The sequence below is a fragment of the Carya illinoinensis genome, chromosome 6 (assembly GCF_018687715.1).
Source record: "Carya illinoinensis cultivar Pawnee chromosome 6, C.illinoinensisPawnee_v1, whole genome shotgun sequence".
Classification (NCBI taxonomy): Eukaryota; Viridiplantae; Streptophyta; class Magnoliopsida; order Fagales; family Juglandaceae; genus Carya; species Carya illinoinensis.
The window spans coordinates 30727110-30746686 of record NC_056757.1 but is presented as its reverse complement, the minus strand read 5'-3'; the positions used below and the strand labels follow the sequence as shown (position 1 = coordinate 30746686).

General features: G+C 41.3%; 1 protein-coding gene across 5 annotated transcripts; it reads left to right on the top strand.

Moving 5' to 3' along the window:
- The first annotated feature begins 125 nt into the window (after window positions 1–125).
- On the top strand, window positions 126–19193 carry LOC122313774 (DEAD-box ATP-dependent RNA helicase 21-like). 5 transcript variants are annotated; one of them, XM_043128995.1, is made up of 3 exons: window positions 126–2571; window positions 18423–18542; window positions 18852–19193. In XM_043128995.1, the coding sequence occupies exon 1, from the start codon at window positions 319–321 to the stop codon at window positions 2479–2481; it is 2163 nt and encodes a 720-aa protein (XP_042984929.1). In that variant the 5' UTR covers window positions 126–318; the 3' UTR covers window positions 2482–2571; window positions 18423–18542; window positions 18852–19193. The 5 variants fall into 5 exon arrangements, with proteins under 5 accessions (XP_042984929.1, XP_042984928.1, XP_042984925.1 ...); XM_043128994.1 differs by having other exon boundaries at window positions 126–2653; window positions 18423–18518; XM_043128991.1 differs by having other exon boundaries at window positions 126–2653.
- The last annotated feature ends 384 nt before the right edge of the window (window positions 19194–19577 follow it).

The following is a 19577-nucleotide window of genomic DNA, read 5'->3' as shown; positions in this document are numbered from 1 at the left end:
ATTGGGTCTAAGTTATAAACCGAACTTAGAAAAAAAGAAAAAAAACTGATGCTTGAAAATTATTTATATTAATCATATTATAGATATTTAGGGCTCCAAATAGTGTGAGTTGGGCCACGGATCACTCCGCCGTTGTGTGCCTAATCCAAATCCAATCTCCCGTGGCTTTATAAAAGACGCAGGGTCTTGCATCCATGTTCCTCTACACCGCCTTCTAGGGACCAGGAACTAGGAAGTATATGATCTTTCTTTCCCCTCCTGCTCCGAACCAAGCGAGTTTAGTTTCCTCTGCCTTCAACTTCAGTGTGGGGGATTACAATGAGCACGAAACGCCCGATCGAAGACGTTTCAGCCGTCAGTGTCGTCGCGAAGAAACCACTCTTTTTGACTAAAGCCCAACGCGAGGAATTAGCCCTCAAGCGTCGTCAACAAGAAGCCGATCAAATCCAACACCGACGTCAAGAGCTACTCTCCTCTCTCGGCCGCCCAGCTGACGCGTCCGGTAGCGACGTCAAACCCTCCGATTCGGACCGCCATCGGGAGCGTGACCGTGACCGAGAACGAGACCGGGACCGGGACCGGGACCGCGACCGCGACCGCGACCGCGATCGACGAGATCGAGAGCGTGACCGTGACCGTGACCGGGAACGTGATTCTGAAAGGCGGAACCACCGCGAGAGGGAGCGCGAAGAGGAGGCCAAGGTTCGTGAGCGTGCGCGCGAGGAGAAATTAGCTGAGCGAGAGCGTGGGAAAGAGCTCGAAGCCATCAAAGAGCAGTATCTCGGGTCCAAGAAGCCTAAGAAGCGGGTCATCAAACCCAGTGAGAAATTCAGATTTTCTTTCGATTGGGAGAACACTGAGGATACCTCTCGGGACATGAACTCTCTCTACCAGAACCCTCACGAGGCCCAGCTCTTGTTCGGACGAGGCTTCCGCGCCGGCGTAGACCGTCGCGAGCAGAAGAAGCTCGCCGCCAAGAACGAGAAGGAGATGAGGGAGGAGATTCGCCGGAAGGAGGGGATCGAGGAGAAGCCCGAGGAGGCCGCGGCGCAGAAGCTCAAGGAACAAGCTGCCGATATGTACGACACCTTCGATATGAGGGTCGATCGCCATTGGAGCGAAAAGAAGCTCGAGGAAATGACCGAGAGAGATTGGAGGATTTTCAGGGAGGACTTCAACATTTCGTACAAGGGCTCTAAGATCCCTCGGCCAATGAGGGCTTGGGCCGAGAGTAAACTAAGCTCGGAGCTGTTGAAGGCGGTGGAGAAAGTAGGGTACAAGAAACCCTCGCCTATTCAAATGGCGGCCATTCCGCTCGGTATGCAACAGCGCGATGTGATCGGGATCGCTGAGACCGGTTCTGGCAAAACTGCTGCTTTTGTTCTTCCTATGTTGACTTACATTACGAGGCTCCCTCCAATAAGTGAAGAGAACGAGGCCGAAGGCCCTTACGCCGTTGTAATGGCTCCAACCCGTGAGCTTGCGCAGCAGATTGAGGAAGAAACAAATAAGTTTGCCAAGCATTTGGGGATCAAAGTGGTCTCCATTGTTGGTGGCCAGTCCATTGAGGAGCAAGGATTCAAGATTAGACAAGGGTGTGAAGTTGTCATTGCTACGCCAGGACGTTTGATTGATTGCTTGGAGAGGCGCTATGCGGTTCTCAATCAGTGCAATTATGTTGTTCTCGATGAGGCCGATCGCATGATTGATATGGGATTCGAGCCTCAGGTTATGGGTGTCTTGGATGCAATGCCTTCAAGCAATTTAAAACCCGAGAATGAAGACGAAGAACTTGATGAGAAGAAGATTTACAGAACCACTTATATGTTTAGTGCCACCATGCCCCCTGCTGTGGAGCGCCTTGCCAGAAAGTATTTGAGAAATCCTGTCGTGGTAACGATAGGTACTGCTGGAAAGGCCACCGAGTTGATATCCCAGCATGTGACCATGGTGAAGGAATCAGAAAAGTTTTACAGGTTGCAGAGATTGCTTGACGAGCTTGGTGATAGGACTGCTATTGTGTTTGTGAACACTAAGAAGAATGCAGATACCGTTGCCAAGAACTTGGATAAGGCAGGGTACCGTGTGACAACTTTGCATGGTGGGAAGTCTCAGGAGCAAAGGGAGATCAGCCTTGAGGGTTTTAGGACCAAGAGATACAACGTTCTTGTTGCCACCGATGTTGCAGGGCGTGGTATTGACATTCCCGATGTGGCCCATGTGATCAATTACGATATGCCTGGGAATATTGAAATGTACACACACCGTATTGGACGAACAGGCCGGGCAGGCAAGACGGGTGTGGCCACTACATTCCTGACTTTTCACGACTCTGACGTCTTTTACGATCTCAAGCAGATGCTTATCCAGAATAATAGTCCTGTTCCTCCTGAACTTGCAAGGCACGAGGCGTCCAAGTTCAAGCCCGGTTCGGTTCCTGATAGACCTCCAAGACGCAATGAAACTCTTTTTACTCACTGAGAAGTTGAAGTATTTGGAGGTTTCAAGGTAGTGGAGGCGCCATCTGTGTTGTATGCCACTGTTTTTGGTAGCTGAAACTTAGTGCTCCAGGCAAGGAACTGCAATGCTCTTTTTTTATGAGAATAGGATCATTGGAACTCCAAATTTTAATATCTCTGCTGCCGCCAAAGTGGTAATTGATGTTATTAGTATTTTCTGATGCACTATGGTTGCTCGCTTACTGATTATTGATATTATGAATATTTTCACGATGATCAGTTTAGAATGTCCATATTTAATCTCTAATTTTGATAATGTCTGCAGATCTTTAATTGGTTGGTTACTATTCATTGACTGGATTGATGTTTGAATCATATTTATTTGTCGTCATACTTTGCTTGCTGCTTGTGCGTATTTTTTGGTTTGTAAAATAATATGGTAAAGTGCAGGTTCTGTGACAAATGGGGGGATAGTACTTTTTTTATTTTTGAGAAGTAAACGATTTTATTGATAAAGTGCATAGTCCAAGTACACAAGATGATATACAAAAGGTTACACCTATTTAGGAAGAATAAATAAAAACTAGAAAGTCATGAAAATTGAGGCCACGAAAATCCACGGCTGTGGCCCGTAGAAAAAGAGTGCTGAAAAAAAATAATCTAAGTTTTTCTAATGAATGCTCATTGTCTTCAAACGTCCGGTTATTTTGCTTATTCCATAGGTACTACAGAATACATATCGAAAACATTTTCCACACTGTTGAGATTTGTGGGAAACCTCGTAGATTGGTCTAACTGGCCATGAGCTCAATCACTGTGGCAGACATCACCCAAGCAAGATATGACCTATTGAACACTTGATTCCATAACATTCTAGCGACCTCACAATGCAATAGCAAGTGATCCACAGTTTCACTATTTTTCCTACACATGCAACACCACTCTACTATGATCACCCTTTGTTTTCATAAGTTGTCCAAAGTCAAGATCTTACCCAATGTTGCTACCCATACAAAAAATGCTGTTTTAGGAGGTACCGTATTTCGCCAAATTCTTCTCCATGGAAACTCAGTGTTTTGTGGTTGTGTGAGGGTCTTATAAAAAGTGCAAATTGAGAATATACCTCTATCGGTGGGTATCCACCATATTGTATTAGAGCCTTGTGTTCTCGGTATCATGGGGTATAGAAGACCAAAAAACTGGAATTTCCTCCCAAGGTGGTGTGGGGATGCTGCTCTCAAGCTGGAATTTCCTGCCCTGTTCAGAATTGCAAGGGATCAAAATGCTGCTATTTTTGATTCCTACTGTGGCAGCAATAATAAGGTTGTTTGGAATGTTATTTTCAAAAGGGATATTAATGATTGGGAAGCGGATGAAGTTCAGGCTTTGTTGGTTAAACTTTACAGTATAAAGCTGGTAACAGAAAGGGAGGATAGTATGGCATGGTCTTCTGCTGTTAATGCTAAGTTTTCAGTTTCTTCTTACTATAGAGTTATGTCAAGTCATGGTAGTTGTGCTTTCCCATGGAAAAGTATTTGGAAAGTGAAAGTTCCTCCCAAGGTTGCTTTTTTCTGTTGGGTGGCTTCTTTGGGCAAAGTTTTGACAACTGATAATCTTAGAAGGAGAGGACTGTTTATTTCTTATTAGTGTGTTATGTGCAAAAAGGATGGAGAATCTGTAAATCATCTTTTCCTTCACTGTGAAGTGTCTAGATTCTTGTGGGATGAGGTTCTGAGTTAGACAGGTTTGCATTGGGTGATGCCCAAAGATGTGGTGGATTTAATGGTAGGATGGAAATGTTTGAAGGGCTGTAAGAAGGTAGCGTCTGTTTGGAAGATGATTCCTCCTTGTCTCATGTGGTGCTTGTGGATTGAAAGAAATAGGAGATGTTTTGAAGATAAAGAACGTACTTTGGAAGATCTTAGGGTTTTTTTCATGGGTACTTTGGGTTTTTGGGCGAAAGTTTATGTAATGGTGGATAATTTCCTGAATCTGTTTTAGTTTTTTGGGTTTTTTTCTTTTTGTTTTCTGGAAGTTGTAGGGTGATCCTTTGTATACTTCCTGTGTACTTGGGCTTATGCCTATTTCTTCAATAAAATTATTACTTATCAAAAAAAAGAAGACCAAAAAACTCCTCAATGCTGCAAGCTTCCCAATCCTGGGCTGCTCTAGTGAAATTCACGTTCCATTGGACTAGGTCCCCAGAGAACTCCATAAAATTAGCCACTGATGCATCTTTCACACGTGCATGGTGTATAGAAGACCAAAAAACTCCTCAATGCTGCAAGCTTCCCAATCCTAGGCCGCCCTGGTGAAATTCACGTTCCATTGGACTAGGTCCTCAGAGAACTCCATACAATTAGCCACTGATGCATCTTTCTCATGTGCAATTCTAAAAATTGAAGGGAAAGAATCCTTTAGAGCATGATCTCCACAGCACTGGTCACTCCAAAATTTTATTCTAAACCCATTATCCAACACTAGCCAAGTGTGCCTAACAAAAATCCCCCATCCTCCTCTAATGTGTTTCCAATTTCCATCTCTATAAGCCCCATGAACTTTTCTAGTGCATCCACTCCCCCTCCCCTTTTGACATACCTCTTTATTTAAGCTCAATCACCAACTTCCATAAGGCCTCCAGTGCCATGATGTATCTCCACATCCACTTCCCAAGTAAGGCTCGATTGGAAATCTTCAACCCAACCTGCAAGAGGAGACTAGAGAGCAAACCTTATCTCACTTGACTAGGTGAAACTTGAATTCATCTCCTAACCTACCCCACAGAAAATCATGATAAAGTTTCTCGATGCGTTTCGCTGCACTTGTTGGGATTGGGAATACAAATAAAAAGTAAGTTGGTAGATTAGAAAGAGTATTTCTAATTATAGTGATCATGCCACCTTTCAAAAGATACAATCTTTTCCAACCCGCTAGTTTATGTTCAATCTTCTCAATAACTGTATCCCAAATCGATATAGACCTTGCAGTTTCCCCCAAGGGAAGACTATGGTAAGTCATGGGGAGAGAGGAACCTTACATCCAAGGTTATTAGCCAACTGCCGGATATTGCGAACATTACCCATTGGTATCAACTTTGATTTATGATAATTCACTTTCAACCTTGATACCACTTCAAAACAAAGTAATAATGCCTTCAATGCTTGAATTTGGTTTTGTTCAGCCTCACAAAAGATCAGTGTATCATCTGCAAACAATAAGTGAGATATAATAATGGAGCCCCTTGTAGGATTACCAACCAAGAAGCCATCAATAAATCCATTGTTCACCAAGGCTAAAATTATTCTGCTAAGTACCCCTATAACAATGACAAATAGAAGTGGGGCCTAAAGGATCTTCTTGTCTTAGACATCAAGAACTGTTAAAGAAGCCATTTGGCCTATTATTCACCAAGATTGAAAACTTTGCCATTGAGATACACCATCTAATCTACGAGCACCATTTCTTCCCAAACCCACACCTCCTAAGCAAATAAAGTAGAAACTCCCAATTAACATGATCATACGCCTACTCCATATCTAATTTGCATAGAATCCTTGATTGTTTAGATTTTATTTTATTGTCTAGACATTCATTGGCAATGAGATCTGAGTCTAGAATTTGTCTACCTTTCACAAATGCATTTTGGGGTTTTGTAATAATTCTCCCCAGGGCCTCCCCTAGGCGATTTGCGAGCACCTTCGATATTCACGAGGCTAATGGGCCGATAATCTTTCACCTCCAATGCCCCAAGCTTCTGTTGCAGATGGAGACAAAGAAGTAAACGGTGCCATGCACCGTTTACTATTTTGGCATGTTAGGCACCGAAGGCACCGTTCGGTGCTTTTGTTAGGCACCTCCCCACCTCTTCCTAAAATCATGCAGCAAGTTGCTGCATAGTTCTGATATGCTCTCCTATAAATAGGAGAGCTTAAGTGAAGAGTAATGTGCAGCGAAAGTGTAGCGTGCAGACAGAGAGTGGGAGAGACAGAAGAGAGAAACAGAGAGTGGGTGAGAGAGAGTTTCTTGAAAAATATTTTCATAGTGAAATTATAGCTTCTGTGGACGTAGGCAGTTGCCGAACCACGTTAAATTTTGTCCCTCCTTTATTTAGATTCGTTTCTGGGCCAAAACAGCTCCCAACAACTGGTATCAGAGCACCGGTTCAATCTGTCCGAAAATTCAAGTTGTTCAAAATCAATTTTTGACAACTCCACGGTGTTCCTCGCGTCGAGACGAATCCGTTGCCGCAAACGGAATCGAAAACGGAGGTCGGACGAACCTACACGCGCCTCTAGAAGATCGGCGCGTGCATCTGCTGCAAATCCACGCGCACTGTACAGCGCGTGTATCCCCACGCGCCACGTGCTTGACCACGCTCACTGTACAGCGCGTGCATCTCACGCGCCAGACAGATCAAGGCCATCCGTTTTTCAGATCTGTTTTTGGCTAGATCTAAGCCATTCGGAGTCCAATTTCGACGATCAAATAGTGCTTTCCAACTATTTGGATCATTCCGGACTCATCCGTACGGTCGAAATTTTGATATTCGGCGTCAATATATTGGATCTGAACCATCCACGTGTTGCAGATCATTTTGGGCTAGATCACGCCAGTTGGAGTTCCATCGCGACGATCAAATAGTGCTGACAAACTATTTGGATCATTCCGGACTCGTTTCCAGCTAATTCGAGTATTTCAGACGTAACGGTGATCTTTGTTTAAATTTGAACTCATGGCTGGAGAAGAAGCTAAAGGTGCTGGTATCGAGAAATTTGACGGTACAGACTTTGGCTACTGGAGAATGCAGATAGAAGATTATCTCTATGGGAAGAAACTACATCTTCCACTCCTAGGAAGAAAGCCAGATGACATGAGCAATGAAGATTGGAGTCTCCTTGATAGACAAGTGTTGGGAGTCATTAGACTAACACTGTCAAGATCAGTTGCACACAATGTGGGAAAGGAGAAGACCACGGCGGATTTGATGAAAGCTCTATCGGATATGTACGAGCAGCCATCAGCCAATAACAAAGTACATCTGATGTACAAGCTATTCTACTTGAGAATGGCAGAAGGAACTCCAGTTATTCAACATCTGAATGAGTTCAACACCATCATCAATCAATTAGCTTCAGTGGGGATTGAATTTGATGATGAAGTACGTGCACTAATTGCTCTGGCTCAATTGCCAAAAAGCTGGGAGGCCATGAGAACAGCTATTAGTAATTCTTATGGCAAAACAAAGATGAAGTATCAAGAAATCCGGGACCATATTCTTAGTGAGGAAGTTCGCAGAAGAGATACAGGAGAAGCATCAACTTCCAGTTCTGCCTTAAACCTCGAGACGAGAGGTAGAGGAGCCAGTAGAAGTTCAAATCGGGGCAGATCGAAGTCCCGAAGAGGCAGAAGTAAATCAAGGTCCGGAAAACAAGTACAGTGCTGGAATTGTGGCAAGATTGGCCACTTCAAAAATAATTGCAAGGAAGCAAAGAAGAAGAATGAGCATGACTCTGTTAATGCCACAACAGAAGAGCTCCGAGATGCCTTACTCCTTTCAGTCGACAACCAAATTGAATCTTGGGTGTTAGATTCAGGAGCCTCGTTCCACACTACAGCACACAGAGAAATCATGCAGAATTATGTCACTGGTGATTTCGGGAAGGTGTACTTAGCAGATGGTGAAGCGTTGGAAATCGAAGGCATGGGAGATGTACCAATCAATCTGCCCAATGGAAGTGTATGGTTGCTACAGAAGGTGCGACATGTTCCTAAGCTCATGAGGAACCTGATTTCTGTAGGACAACTTGATGCTGATGGGCATTCGGTACTATTTACCGGTGGCACGTGGAAGATAACAAAAGGAGCTATGGTAGTAGCTCGAGGCACAAAAACAGGTACTCTATATATGACTTCAAGCATTAGAGATACTATTGCAATTGCTGATGCAAATGCCAACCTATGGCATCAAAGGCTTGGTCACATGAGTGAAAAAGGAATGAAAATACTATTATCCAAGGGGAAGTTACCAAAGTTGGAATCAACTGATTTCGATATGTGTGAAGGTTGCATTTTTGGGAAACAGAAAAAGGTTAGTTTCCTGAAAAATGGTAGAACTCCAAAATCTACAAAGTTGGAGTTGGTGCACACAGATTTGTGGGGGCCATCCCCAGTCGCTTCTCTTGGAGGATCGCGGTACTATGTTTCCTTTATTGATGATTCAAGCAGGAAAGTATGGGTTTATTTTTTGAAAAATAAATCTGACACATTTGATACTTTCAAGAAGTGGAAAGCCATGGTTGAAAATGAAACAGGCTTGAAGTTAAAATGTCTGAGGTCAGACAATGGAGGAGAGTACATCGATGGAGGGTTCAAAGAATTCTGTGCTGCAAATGGGATTAGATTTCAGAAGACTATTCCCGGGACACCGCAACAGAATGGCATAGCTGAACGCATGAACAGAACTCTCAACGAACGTGCCAGAAGCATGAGGCTGAATTCAGGATTGCCTGAATGTTTTTGGGCTGATGCAGTTAACACTGCAGCCTATTTGATTAATCGGGGACCTTCAGTTCCCTTAAAGTTTGATCTACCAGAGGAAGTCTGGAGCGGAAAGAAGGTAAATCTTTCCCATTTGAAAGTTTTTGGCTGTTTATCATATGTTCACATAGATTCTTCTGATCGTAACAAGTTAGAAGCCAAATCTAGAAAATGTTTTTTCATCGGTTATGGTGATGAAGAATTTGGCTATCGATTTTGGGATGATAAAAATCGCAAAATCATCAGAAGTAGAAATGTGATTTTCAATGAGCAGATTCTGTACAAAGCTAGGTCACAAGCTGAACCTGAGGAGCAGCCAAAGAAACCTGAGGTTGTTGACTTTGATGTTACTCGAGTCAACACTGATCAGAATGAGGATCAAGAGAATGATGATCCACAGATCGAACAACATACACCACTCACTGTTATTCGAAGATCTTCAAGGACAATCAGGCCACCACAGCGGTTCTCACCATCTCTATACTACATCTTGCTAACAGATAGTGGTGAACCGGAAAGTTATGATGAAGCTCTACGAATTGAAGATTCGATCAAGTGGGAGAAAGCCATGCAAGATGAGATGGAGTCACTGATGTCAAATCAGACATGGGAGCTAACTAAGCTTCCAAAAGGCAAGAAGGCTTTGCACAATAAATGGGTGTACAGAATTAAAGAAGAGCACAATGGTAGCAAGCGCTACAAAGCCAGAATGGTCGTGAAGGGGTTTCAACAAAAAGAAGGTGTCGACTACACAGATATTTTCTCCCCAGTTGTAAAATTGACTACGATCAGGCTAGTGTTGGCAATTGTGGCTGCAGAGAATCTACATCTTGAGCAGTTAGATGTGAAGACTGCATTCCTTCATGGTGATTTGGAGGAAGACATTTATATGCACCAGCCACAAGGATTCTCAGTGAAGGGAAAAGAGAATCTAGTTTGCAAACTGAAGAAGAGCTTGTATGGCCTAAAACAAGCTCCACGACAATGGTACCGGAAGTTTGACAACTTCATGTGCAGTAATGGATTTACAAGACTGCAGGCTGACCATTGTTGCTATATGAAGAACTTTGACAACTCTTATATTATCCTACTGTTGTATGTGGATGATATGCTCGTTGCAGGGTCAAGCATCGAGGAGATCAATAAATTGAAGAAGCAGTTGTCAAAGCAATTTGAGATGAAGGATTTGGGTGCTGCAAAACAAATCCTTGGTATGAGAATTATTAGAGACAGGTCTAATGATACTCTCAAGCTCTCCCAGGAGGAGTATGTAAAGAAGGTGCTCAAAAGGTTTAACATGGACAAGGCGAAACCAGTGAGCACACGCTTAGCTAGTCACTTTCGACTAACTAAGGATCAGTCGCCAAAGACGGAGGAAGAGCAAGAATGCATGGACAGAATACCCTATGCATCTGCTATTGGTAGTCTTATGTACGCCATGGTCTGTACAAGGCCAGATATTGCACAAGCAGTGGGAGCTGTGAGCAGGTACATGAGTAATCCAGGAAAGCAGCATTGGGAAGCAGTTAAGTGGATTTTGAGATATCTACAAGGCTCTTCAGATACGTCACTATGCTTTACAAAAGCAGGTTTAAAACTACAGGGATATGTAGATGCTGATTTAGCAGGTGACGTTGACAGTAGAAAAAGTACTACTGGATTTGTGTATACGCTGGGTGGTACAGCTGTATCGTGGGCTTCTAAGTTACAGAAGATTGTTGCTCTCTCAACTACAGAAGCTGAATACGTTGCTATAACTGAAGCAGGGAAGGAAATGGTTTGGTTGCAGTCATTCTTGGAGGAATTGGGAAAGAAGAATGAAAAAGGCATTCTGCACAGTGATAGTCAGAGTGCTATTTTTCTTGCAAAGAATCCAGCCTTTCATTCCAGAACAAAACACATACAGTTGCGATACCATTTTATCCGATCTCTTCTCGATAGTGGACAGCTAATACTTGAGAAGATTCGAGGAGCAGAAAACCCAGCAGACATGTTTACAAAAGTAGTTACTGCTGACAAACTGAAGCTGTGTATAGTTTCAGTTGGCCTTCGTACTTAAAGGCATGATTTGAAGTTGCTGTGATAATTGCTATGAAGATATGTAGACTCATTTGTCTCCAAGTGGGAGATTGTTGCAGATGGAGACAAAGAAGTAAACGGTGCCATGCACCGTTTACTATTTTGGCATGTTAGGCACCGAAGGCACCGTTCGGTGCTTTTGTTAGGCACCTCCCCACCTCTTCCTAAAATCATGCAGCAAGTTGCTGCATAGTTCTGATATGCTCTCCTATAAATAGGAGAGCTTAAGTGAAGAGTAGTGTGCAGCGAAAGTGTAGCGTGCAGACAGAGAGTGGGAGAGACAGAAGAGAGAAACAGAGAGTGGGTGAGAGAGAGTTTCTTGAAAAATATTTTCATAGTGAAATTATAGCTTCTGTGGACGTAGGCAGTTGCCGAACCACGTTAAATTTTGTCCCTCCTTTATTTAGATTCGTTTCTGGGCCAAAACAGCTCCCAACAGCTTCTTGGGAGTAAGTGCGATAAATGTGGCGTTGAAGCTTTTCTCAAACTTCCCAACCAAAAAGAATTCATGGAACACTCTCATTAAATCCTCCCTCACCACATCCCGACATGTTTGAAAAAATCCCATGGAAAAACCATCTAGGCTAGGTGCTTTATCTTTGACCATTCTCCTTATCATGCTGTGAATCTCCGTCTCCTCAAAGGGCCTCTCCAACCACAAGGCTTGCTGTGTATCAATACTCAAAAGCAAGTCCATCGAGTTTTGGCCGCCATCCTACCTGCTTACAAAGCAATTGTTCAAAAAAGTTAGTAACATGCTCCCTAATCACAGGAGCCTCCACACAGTCCTTGCCATTGATTTTCAACATCTCAATATTGTTAGTTCTCCTATGAGAGTTGACCACTCCATGGAAGAACTTTGTACTCAATATCCTTCTTTCAACCACAATGCTCTTGATTTTTGGTGCTAAGAGATCTCCTCCAAGAACATAACCCTATCTAGCTCTGCCACTAATTCAGCCTTTTGAGAAACTTCCTCCAGGGAGAGAGCCCCACCCTCTTATGTCCTCTCTACCTTTTAAAGCTTCTTCAACATGGACTTTTTACGGTTACCTACATCACCAATTAGTGTTCCATAACTTTAAATCATTCTTTAGAGCTTTTAGTTTACTTGTGAAAATAAAACTTGGAGTAGCATGGATCTGATATGAAGACTACTATTGCTGTATCCTTTCCACAAAACCTTCGGTTTTCAGCCACATATTCTCAAATTTAAAATACCGTCGATAGCTTCTTGGCCGGGGCCCGGGGACGAGACTATTGAGATCTTCTCCACCGACACACCCTGTAGCCTCCTGCCGGTAGAGGGGCCAGCCTCTCCTCCCTCTCTGATTCTCCAAACGGGCTAGACTCCTGTTTTGGATTTTCCCTTGATGAGCCTTGTGGGCTGTGGCCCACAAACCTGGCCCTAAGGCCCTTTAGTTCGACCCTTACCATCCAATAAGCCCACAACTTCAGCTTGCCCACATCCCTATTCTATCTCGTGGTCCAAGCCTAGGCCCACTTCCTTATCTTCCTCAACATACCGTATCAATAAACTAATGCCTCCACTTGTGTTTGCTATTTTTGTAAGGTAGCGTGCACGACTCTCTTCGACAAGCCATCAAAGGACTTGCCACCGCCTATTTCCCTCTGCATACGTACTATACCCAAGGGCTTAGGAACTATTACTGACTTCTGGCCATTGCCATGAGTTGCCCTACCACCAATGTGTAACACCCCGTTCCCGTAGGATAGAGATGTTATTGACGTACATGATATAATGACCGGCAAAGAGATTCATATCATGAAATACCTCATTTATTGAAAATATTAACTAAACTGAACATAACTATTTTTGAAACGTGAAATTGAAAACGTAACGTAAAAACATAAATTAAACCTACTTGTAACTTTTTATCCAAAAATCATAAAAGAAAACTAAGTCCTTGCACTAGATCTACTCTTGGTCCTCCAACTTTACGTCCTCGCAATCATCATTTGTGAAAGTTAAACGTAGGAGAAAACAAAGAAAAAAAAAGAGTTGAATACCATCAAATAACACATCATACTGTAAAATATAACTTAGCCTAGACTTAATTTTAGAAAGACTCTTCAAACAAACATATCATTCACAGATTCTCATAGCACATCTATTCATCAACATGAGCAGAAACATAAATAATCATGGCAACCATGTAACGTGAGTGCATAAATTACTTGTTTATCTCGTTTTTCACTTATTATATGGTGAGGTGAACCACGCTTGAGTCTGTGACACCCCATAACTTGTTATAACATGGAGTGAAACACGCTTGAGTTCGTGGCACTGCATAACATAATTTATGGTGAACACGCTTACGTCCGTGTCATCCTTAACATAACTTGTGATGAACACGCTTAGATCCATTATGTCATTTTTAACATATCTTATGATAAACACGCTTAGGTCCGTGTTACTCTTAACATAACATAGAGTGAAATACGCTTAGGTCCGTGGCACCGTCTTAACATAACTTGTGATAAACATGATTAGGTCCGTGTCACCATTTAACATAACTTAAGAGTGAAACACGCTTAGGTCCGTGTCACCCTTAAACATCTTATCTTTCTTAATGCATGAAAACTTATTGAATATCATGAACTTTTCTAGCATGGCATATACTTGTAGATGGCATAGCATAACATGGCATATTCTTGTACATAGTATAACATAACATGGCATAATGTGATCTAAACATAAACATTCCATGGCTTACATGATCTGACGTCTATATGAACTTTACATGACGTACTTAAATACTTAATGACATTACACAGCATATATGATTTAATCTCTACATGAACATGGCATACATGATCTAAATACCACATGAACATGGCATTCATAATCTGGCTATTTTATTACATGACATACTTGACTTAAATTACTACATGAACATTTCATGGCTTCCATGTGATTTTAGAATTATTCACTCCATCAAACAACAAATTCATTCATACAAGCATAATGTAATAACTCATCAAAGATCATGAAAGTAATCTAACCTTGACTTTGCTTGTAGCGTAGTGTTGACAAACATCATATTTTCACATACCATTAGAACATTTACAGTACACATGCAATTATATGATCATACTAATTACCACTTAACATTGCTTCCAAAATCTTACGTCGTAGCTTGCGACCTATACAAGGCACTAATTGTCACTAACATTTCAAGAAGAACGTGTCGTAGCATTCTAAATACTTAAAATAATACCAAAGAGATAATTTAATAAATATTCAATTATACAAAGATTACATAAAATAATATTATTCAACATTCATATCATATTACTTAATATTCTGTGTAAGCATATAACTTAATAACTTTATAAAAAAACTAGTTAAAAGTCAATTGGAATATTAACTAAAATAATAGGCTAAAAATAATAGAAAAGAATACTTTAAAAGTATATTTTAAAATATGCTTAGAATCCTTTAAAAATAAGAAGGCCCAAGGCTCAATTAAAGAAAACAGTCCACTTAAAACACTCAAAACAGTTTCTGAAAAATACGACCAGCCCACTTTAAACATCAAGCCCTCATGAATTTGACTCACTTAACTATTATGATAGTTTCTGAATAAATCCAGCCCACCCGATTTAAAACATGAGCCCCAGTTACAAACTAAACCCAAACCTCAACAAAACTCAATAAGAAGGGCATTTTGGGAAAACATCCTAATGGCATGGTTATTTTTGAAAGAGCTGAATATAAAGGAAGCATAAAGGCTTACGGGGAGAGGCTCACATCACGCAACTGAGCAAACTGGGACTAAACAAAAGGGAGTGGTCGACAACACCATTGGGTTTCTCGGAATGGTGGTGCGACCCAAGAGAGAGAGAGAGAGAGTTAGAGAGGAAAGCAATCTTAGAGAGAGAAACTGAAAACTCAAACAACCGAGTGGAGAAAGGGTGTGTGCAACTGCAGTGGCTTACCTGAGGAAGTGGGTGCGGAGGCACAAGGTTGGCCTGCAGTTTCTGGCACCATCGGTGGTGCTCCGACGTCCTTGTGGTGGGTGTCGGTGGCTGGGCAAAACAAAGGGCTATGCAAGTGAGTTTTTTCCTCTCTGTCGACTGGATTTTTGTATGATTAATCTGAGGGTTTCATGGGATTTTTATAGACAAGGGGAAGGGAGGATACGTGAGTGATATGGAGATTGGATATAGACGGGAAAATACTCGAGATAGGGGAAGAACCCAATCAACAACAAACACCATCTTAAAACCTATCTTAAAACATATCTCAAATTAATAATAATAATAATAATAATAATAATAATAATAATAACAATAATAATAAAAAATTACACTTTTGGAGTCTGGATGTGACACAGTGCCTCCACCCCTAAGTTGTTCTTTCGACTGCACCAATGCCTCCCTATATGACTGATGCTGCGTATTGAACTTCATAATCGGTAACCTCTGCAAAATCACACCTCCATTATGTTTCACACCTTTTTCCTCCGAGATAAGGTCCTTCATCACATCTGACAACCTTCTCCAGCCCCTCCCCTCCACATCTTTTGGAATGAAGATAAAGTTATGCCTTCCACCCCCACCATATTTCACTAGTGCCATATATCTGCCGCAAGTATTTGAGCACCTCTGTGCTATGAAGCTTCTATCACCTTCCCTTGCCGTAGCATACATCTCCTTCATCCCACCTTAGACATTCCTCCAATACTCAAATAAACCAGTGTACCGTTGCTTTCCCCAGACATACCTCCTTCAAAACCTTCCAAATCCTCTCTGTAATGATCAAGGAGCCTCCCTCCCTAATCAAAACGAAGTCTTTTGATTCAATAACAAACTTTTTTGGGGCTCCCATTATACTTGAACTCACCTAAACTCACTATCCACACGTAAAACTCATCGGAGAGAAAAATTGTACGGAGATAAAAGTTGTACGAGAATATTTCATTGAGATGTTGTGGGTGATTAATCTTTCACCCTGACCTCCTGAAGTACCATTGCTTTCTCCTATGTGTGATAGTTCTATCAATAAAACGGTGCTATACTGTCGTGAAGGATAGTTTCATATTCCTGCTGGAGGGCTGCAAATACTTAATGATGTCAAATGGTTGAAGGTTGGTCAGAGAGGACAAGTGGTGATATTGATTGGGAAAGATGCTGTTTCAGTTTCAGCCAGTTATGGGGAGGGGAGAAAAAGGAAGTAAAAAAAAAGCGTGCTTCTTGAGTTTTGAAAATGAATATTGAGTCTTAGACTGAAGTTGAAGAAAGACAGGTTATGCCAAAATAAGTGGGAAAAATGAAATAGAATGAAACCATTGTTCTATTAGGTTCTTGAATTGACAAGCATGTATTGACACCCATTTGTATTGTTTTGGCGACCTGGTATGTCTATATAACCACGTCTTTATAATTAGCTTGTTGGTACCATCCAAATATATATCATGATGAAAATATTTTCCAAACTATAATTTGAGAGTTACTTGGAATCTTATATTGGTAATGAACAAATATCTAGTACTGATTTCTAAACTCTAACCATGCCTTTCACAATTTTTCTTTGCTTCTCAGAGTATACCTAGACCCTTACATACTTGTGGAATATAGGGTCTTCCCCACGCGGCCCCCCCCCCCCTCTCTCTCTCTCCAAACTCTAGTCCCTTTGCTTACCGTTTATAGTTTTAGTCGAGATTATTTTTGGGCATTTTGCGATGCTGTGGTTTATTTTTAGGAGATTGTGGGGTTATCAAACAACTTGTTGATTTGAAGGTGTGTAAACTTTGGGTGGAGTATGGTGTCTCTTGAGAGGAGTAGGAGGGTTATTAGAGAAATATCTCTGGGCAGAATCAGCGTGGGGTGGCTGCGGTGGCACAATGTGTTAAATCAGAGGGAAGGTCAGAATTTGTTAGAACCGATCCTGCTGGAAACTTAGGGGATGCTTTGGGAATAAGATGAGATGAGAAATCTGTGAATAATAGTAAAATGGTTTGTGAATAGTAGTGAAATAATTTGAGTTAAGATGTTTTATTGGGTTTGGAAAATGAGAGAGAAAATTGAATAAAAATATTGTGAAGTTAAAATATTATTAGAATATAATTTTTGTTTTGGGATTTGAAAAAGTTGAATTGTTTTTTGTATTTTGTTTGGAAATTTGGGAAAATTTTAATAATTAGGTAATGATTAGATGAAAAAATTGAAGATTTGAAATTGAAAAGTGTTTTTGTTTGAGTGATGTTTGTGAAGGAAATTATGAGAAATTTTGAGATGAGATGGTTTGTGTTCCCAAACAAACCCTTAGTCTATCTTGTACAACCGTGCTCAATTGTACACAGTCGTTGCCTAGTGTTGGTGAGTGTGGTGGTCGTGGGTGATGCCATTTCATATCAATATTGGAAGGATTGGAGGTGTCCAAGGTCTTTGTTTTGTTAACACTTTGACTGGCAATGGGCCCAAATACTTTATCAAGGAAACTCACAGAGTTTTGGCTGGGGTGGCCCTCAGTTGGAGCAATTGCCTATAACCAGGAAAGCAAGTCATATGCAGAGGTGGTTGCCTTTTTGGGAGGAGCTCCGCCGACAAGCATTCATGACAATCAGCACAGGGGTATTTTGGGAAACAATGGGGAAGGAATTTGAAATGAAAATGCATAAAGGTGAGAAGAGAACAAATTCTGTGAGTTGCCTAGCTAATGCCATGGCAGAGATCTCTGCATTTGCCACTGGGAATGAGGTGGAAAGAAGGGATATATGCAGGGCTCTCTGTACGTTGAAGACAACTAGATATTTTGTCCAAGGACATGGCAAGTCAGTCTTGGGTTAGTCTGGGACACTTGTAGCATAGGGTCTCTACCCAAAATAGAAGCCTTGTGTCGTGAAAGGGAACTTTCTGGTGGGTAGAATCACTTATATCTCTATCAGGACTAAATCTTATGTCCAAATTTCCTCTTTGCTTTTGTAATTGGTTTGTATTGCATGTGCAACCTTTGTGGCATATGAAAAATATTGAAGCCAACAGCACAATTATTGACTTAGGATTAGATCTATATGACCACAAACTTCCCCTGCATCAAGGTCGTTATCGAATTTCTCAGGGGCTATCTTTTCTGTATTGGCCCCCAGAAACACTTTTAGTTTGAATCTAAATGGCCCAATTCCATCCCCACGTGATGATTCTAGAGACAAGCATATTAATTATAAATTGAGATACTAGTTGGAAATGTCAATTTCAATGTGCCCCTTATTCATTATTTTACCAAAAGATCAGCATGATTTGGTTTGCCTTTCATTTGTTATCATCTTACACTGCAAACTGGTTCCTATAACGTGGGCTGATGCTGTTGCCCCCATCTAGGTTACTTATTTTGGAGTCGGGTTGATATTTATTTTCTACAAGCAGCCTTATGCACAATTGGTTGCAACCTGTCAAATGGTAGTCGCAAGCATTTTGGTATGTTATTAGCCAGAAAAATAAGTAAGTATTCATCCGAGCCTTGTGATAATATTTTCTTAGCTCTTAGTTTTGGATAACATCTCTATAGAATAATTGCTTGCTTTGCTTACACAAGAAATGTGCAATCAAGAAATTATGTATGTTTCTCACACTAACATGTGGAATTGAATTGAATTTTTTATTTGTGCCTCTAACTCTCATGATATAGCCCGTTTTGGATGGATATATGCTTTGAAGGAAAATAAGGGTTGATTAACAGGGGTTTGTATTCATATTTCTTGCTTAGACACAAATCATTCAGTATTTTGTTCTGTTTTCATTTCCTGGCAGGATAAAGTGAAGCAGCCAATTTTGGATATTTTGCACCATGATTTAGTGAAGCAGAACATGTGTATTCTTGGACGACTAATATGCCTGATAGTCCTGCTGTATTTTTATGAAACCATGTTCCTCCGGTACTTGGCTTATCTTATGTTGGATCGTAGAGTGCCTAGGTCTTGGTTTGGTTAACTGTAAATGGCTCAGTATCAACTATTAGAGTTACAGAAAGTGGCATATTTTGTAGAATGACGATAGGTCTCGAACCTTATTCATTCTATATGCCTCTTTTTTCGTGTTAAGATGAATTCCATTTGTAATTGGAAGGCATATATTGACTTCCCTTATTTATTATGTTTGGCTATTCTGTTTGAATCCTACAATTGGGCATACAAGATCCGATTAGGCGGGTTGAGGTCCTATGAGGTGCCCCACCTCTCGGAGTACTCTCCCAAGAGTTCCTATATTGTGCGGAGTTGAGCATACGACAAATCGCTCGAGATTTTAACTGATCTTTCCTTTGTAAGACGATAAGTGGTCAAAGATTTTCCCTTTATTGACGAGTATTCGGACAATGCAACTATAGGGAATCGGCCATAAGCATTAAGAAGCCTGACTAATTAATGACTACGTTTAACATGGCAACCTCGGGTACTGCTTGAAAATTGATGCCATTTCAAGCAGTGAATGGGAATGCTTTGCTGCCGGAATATGACTCCTCCGGCCAAATCTCACAAG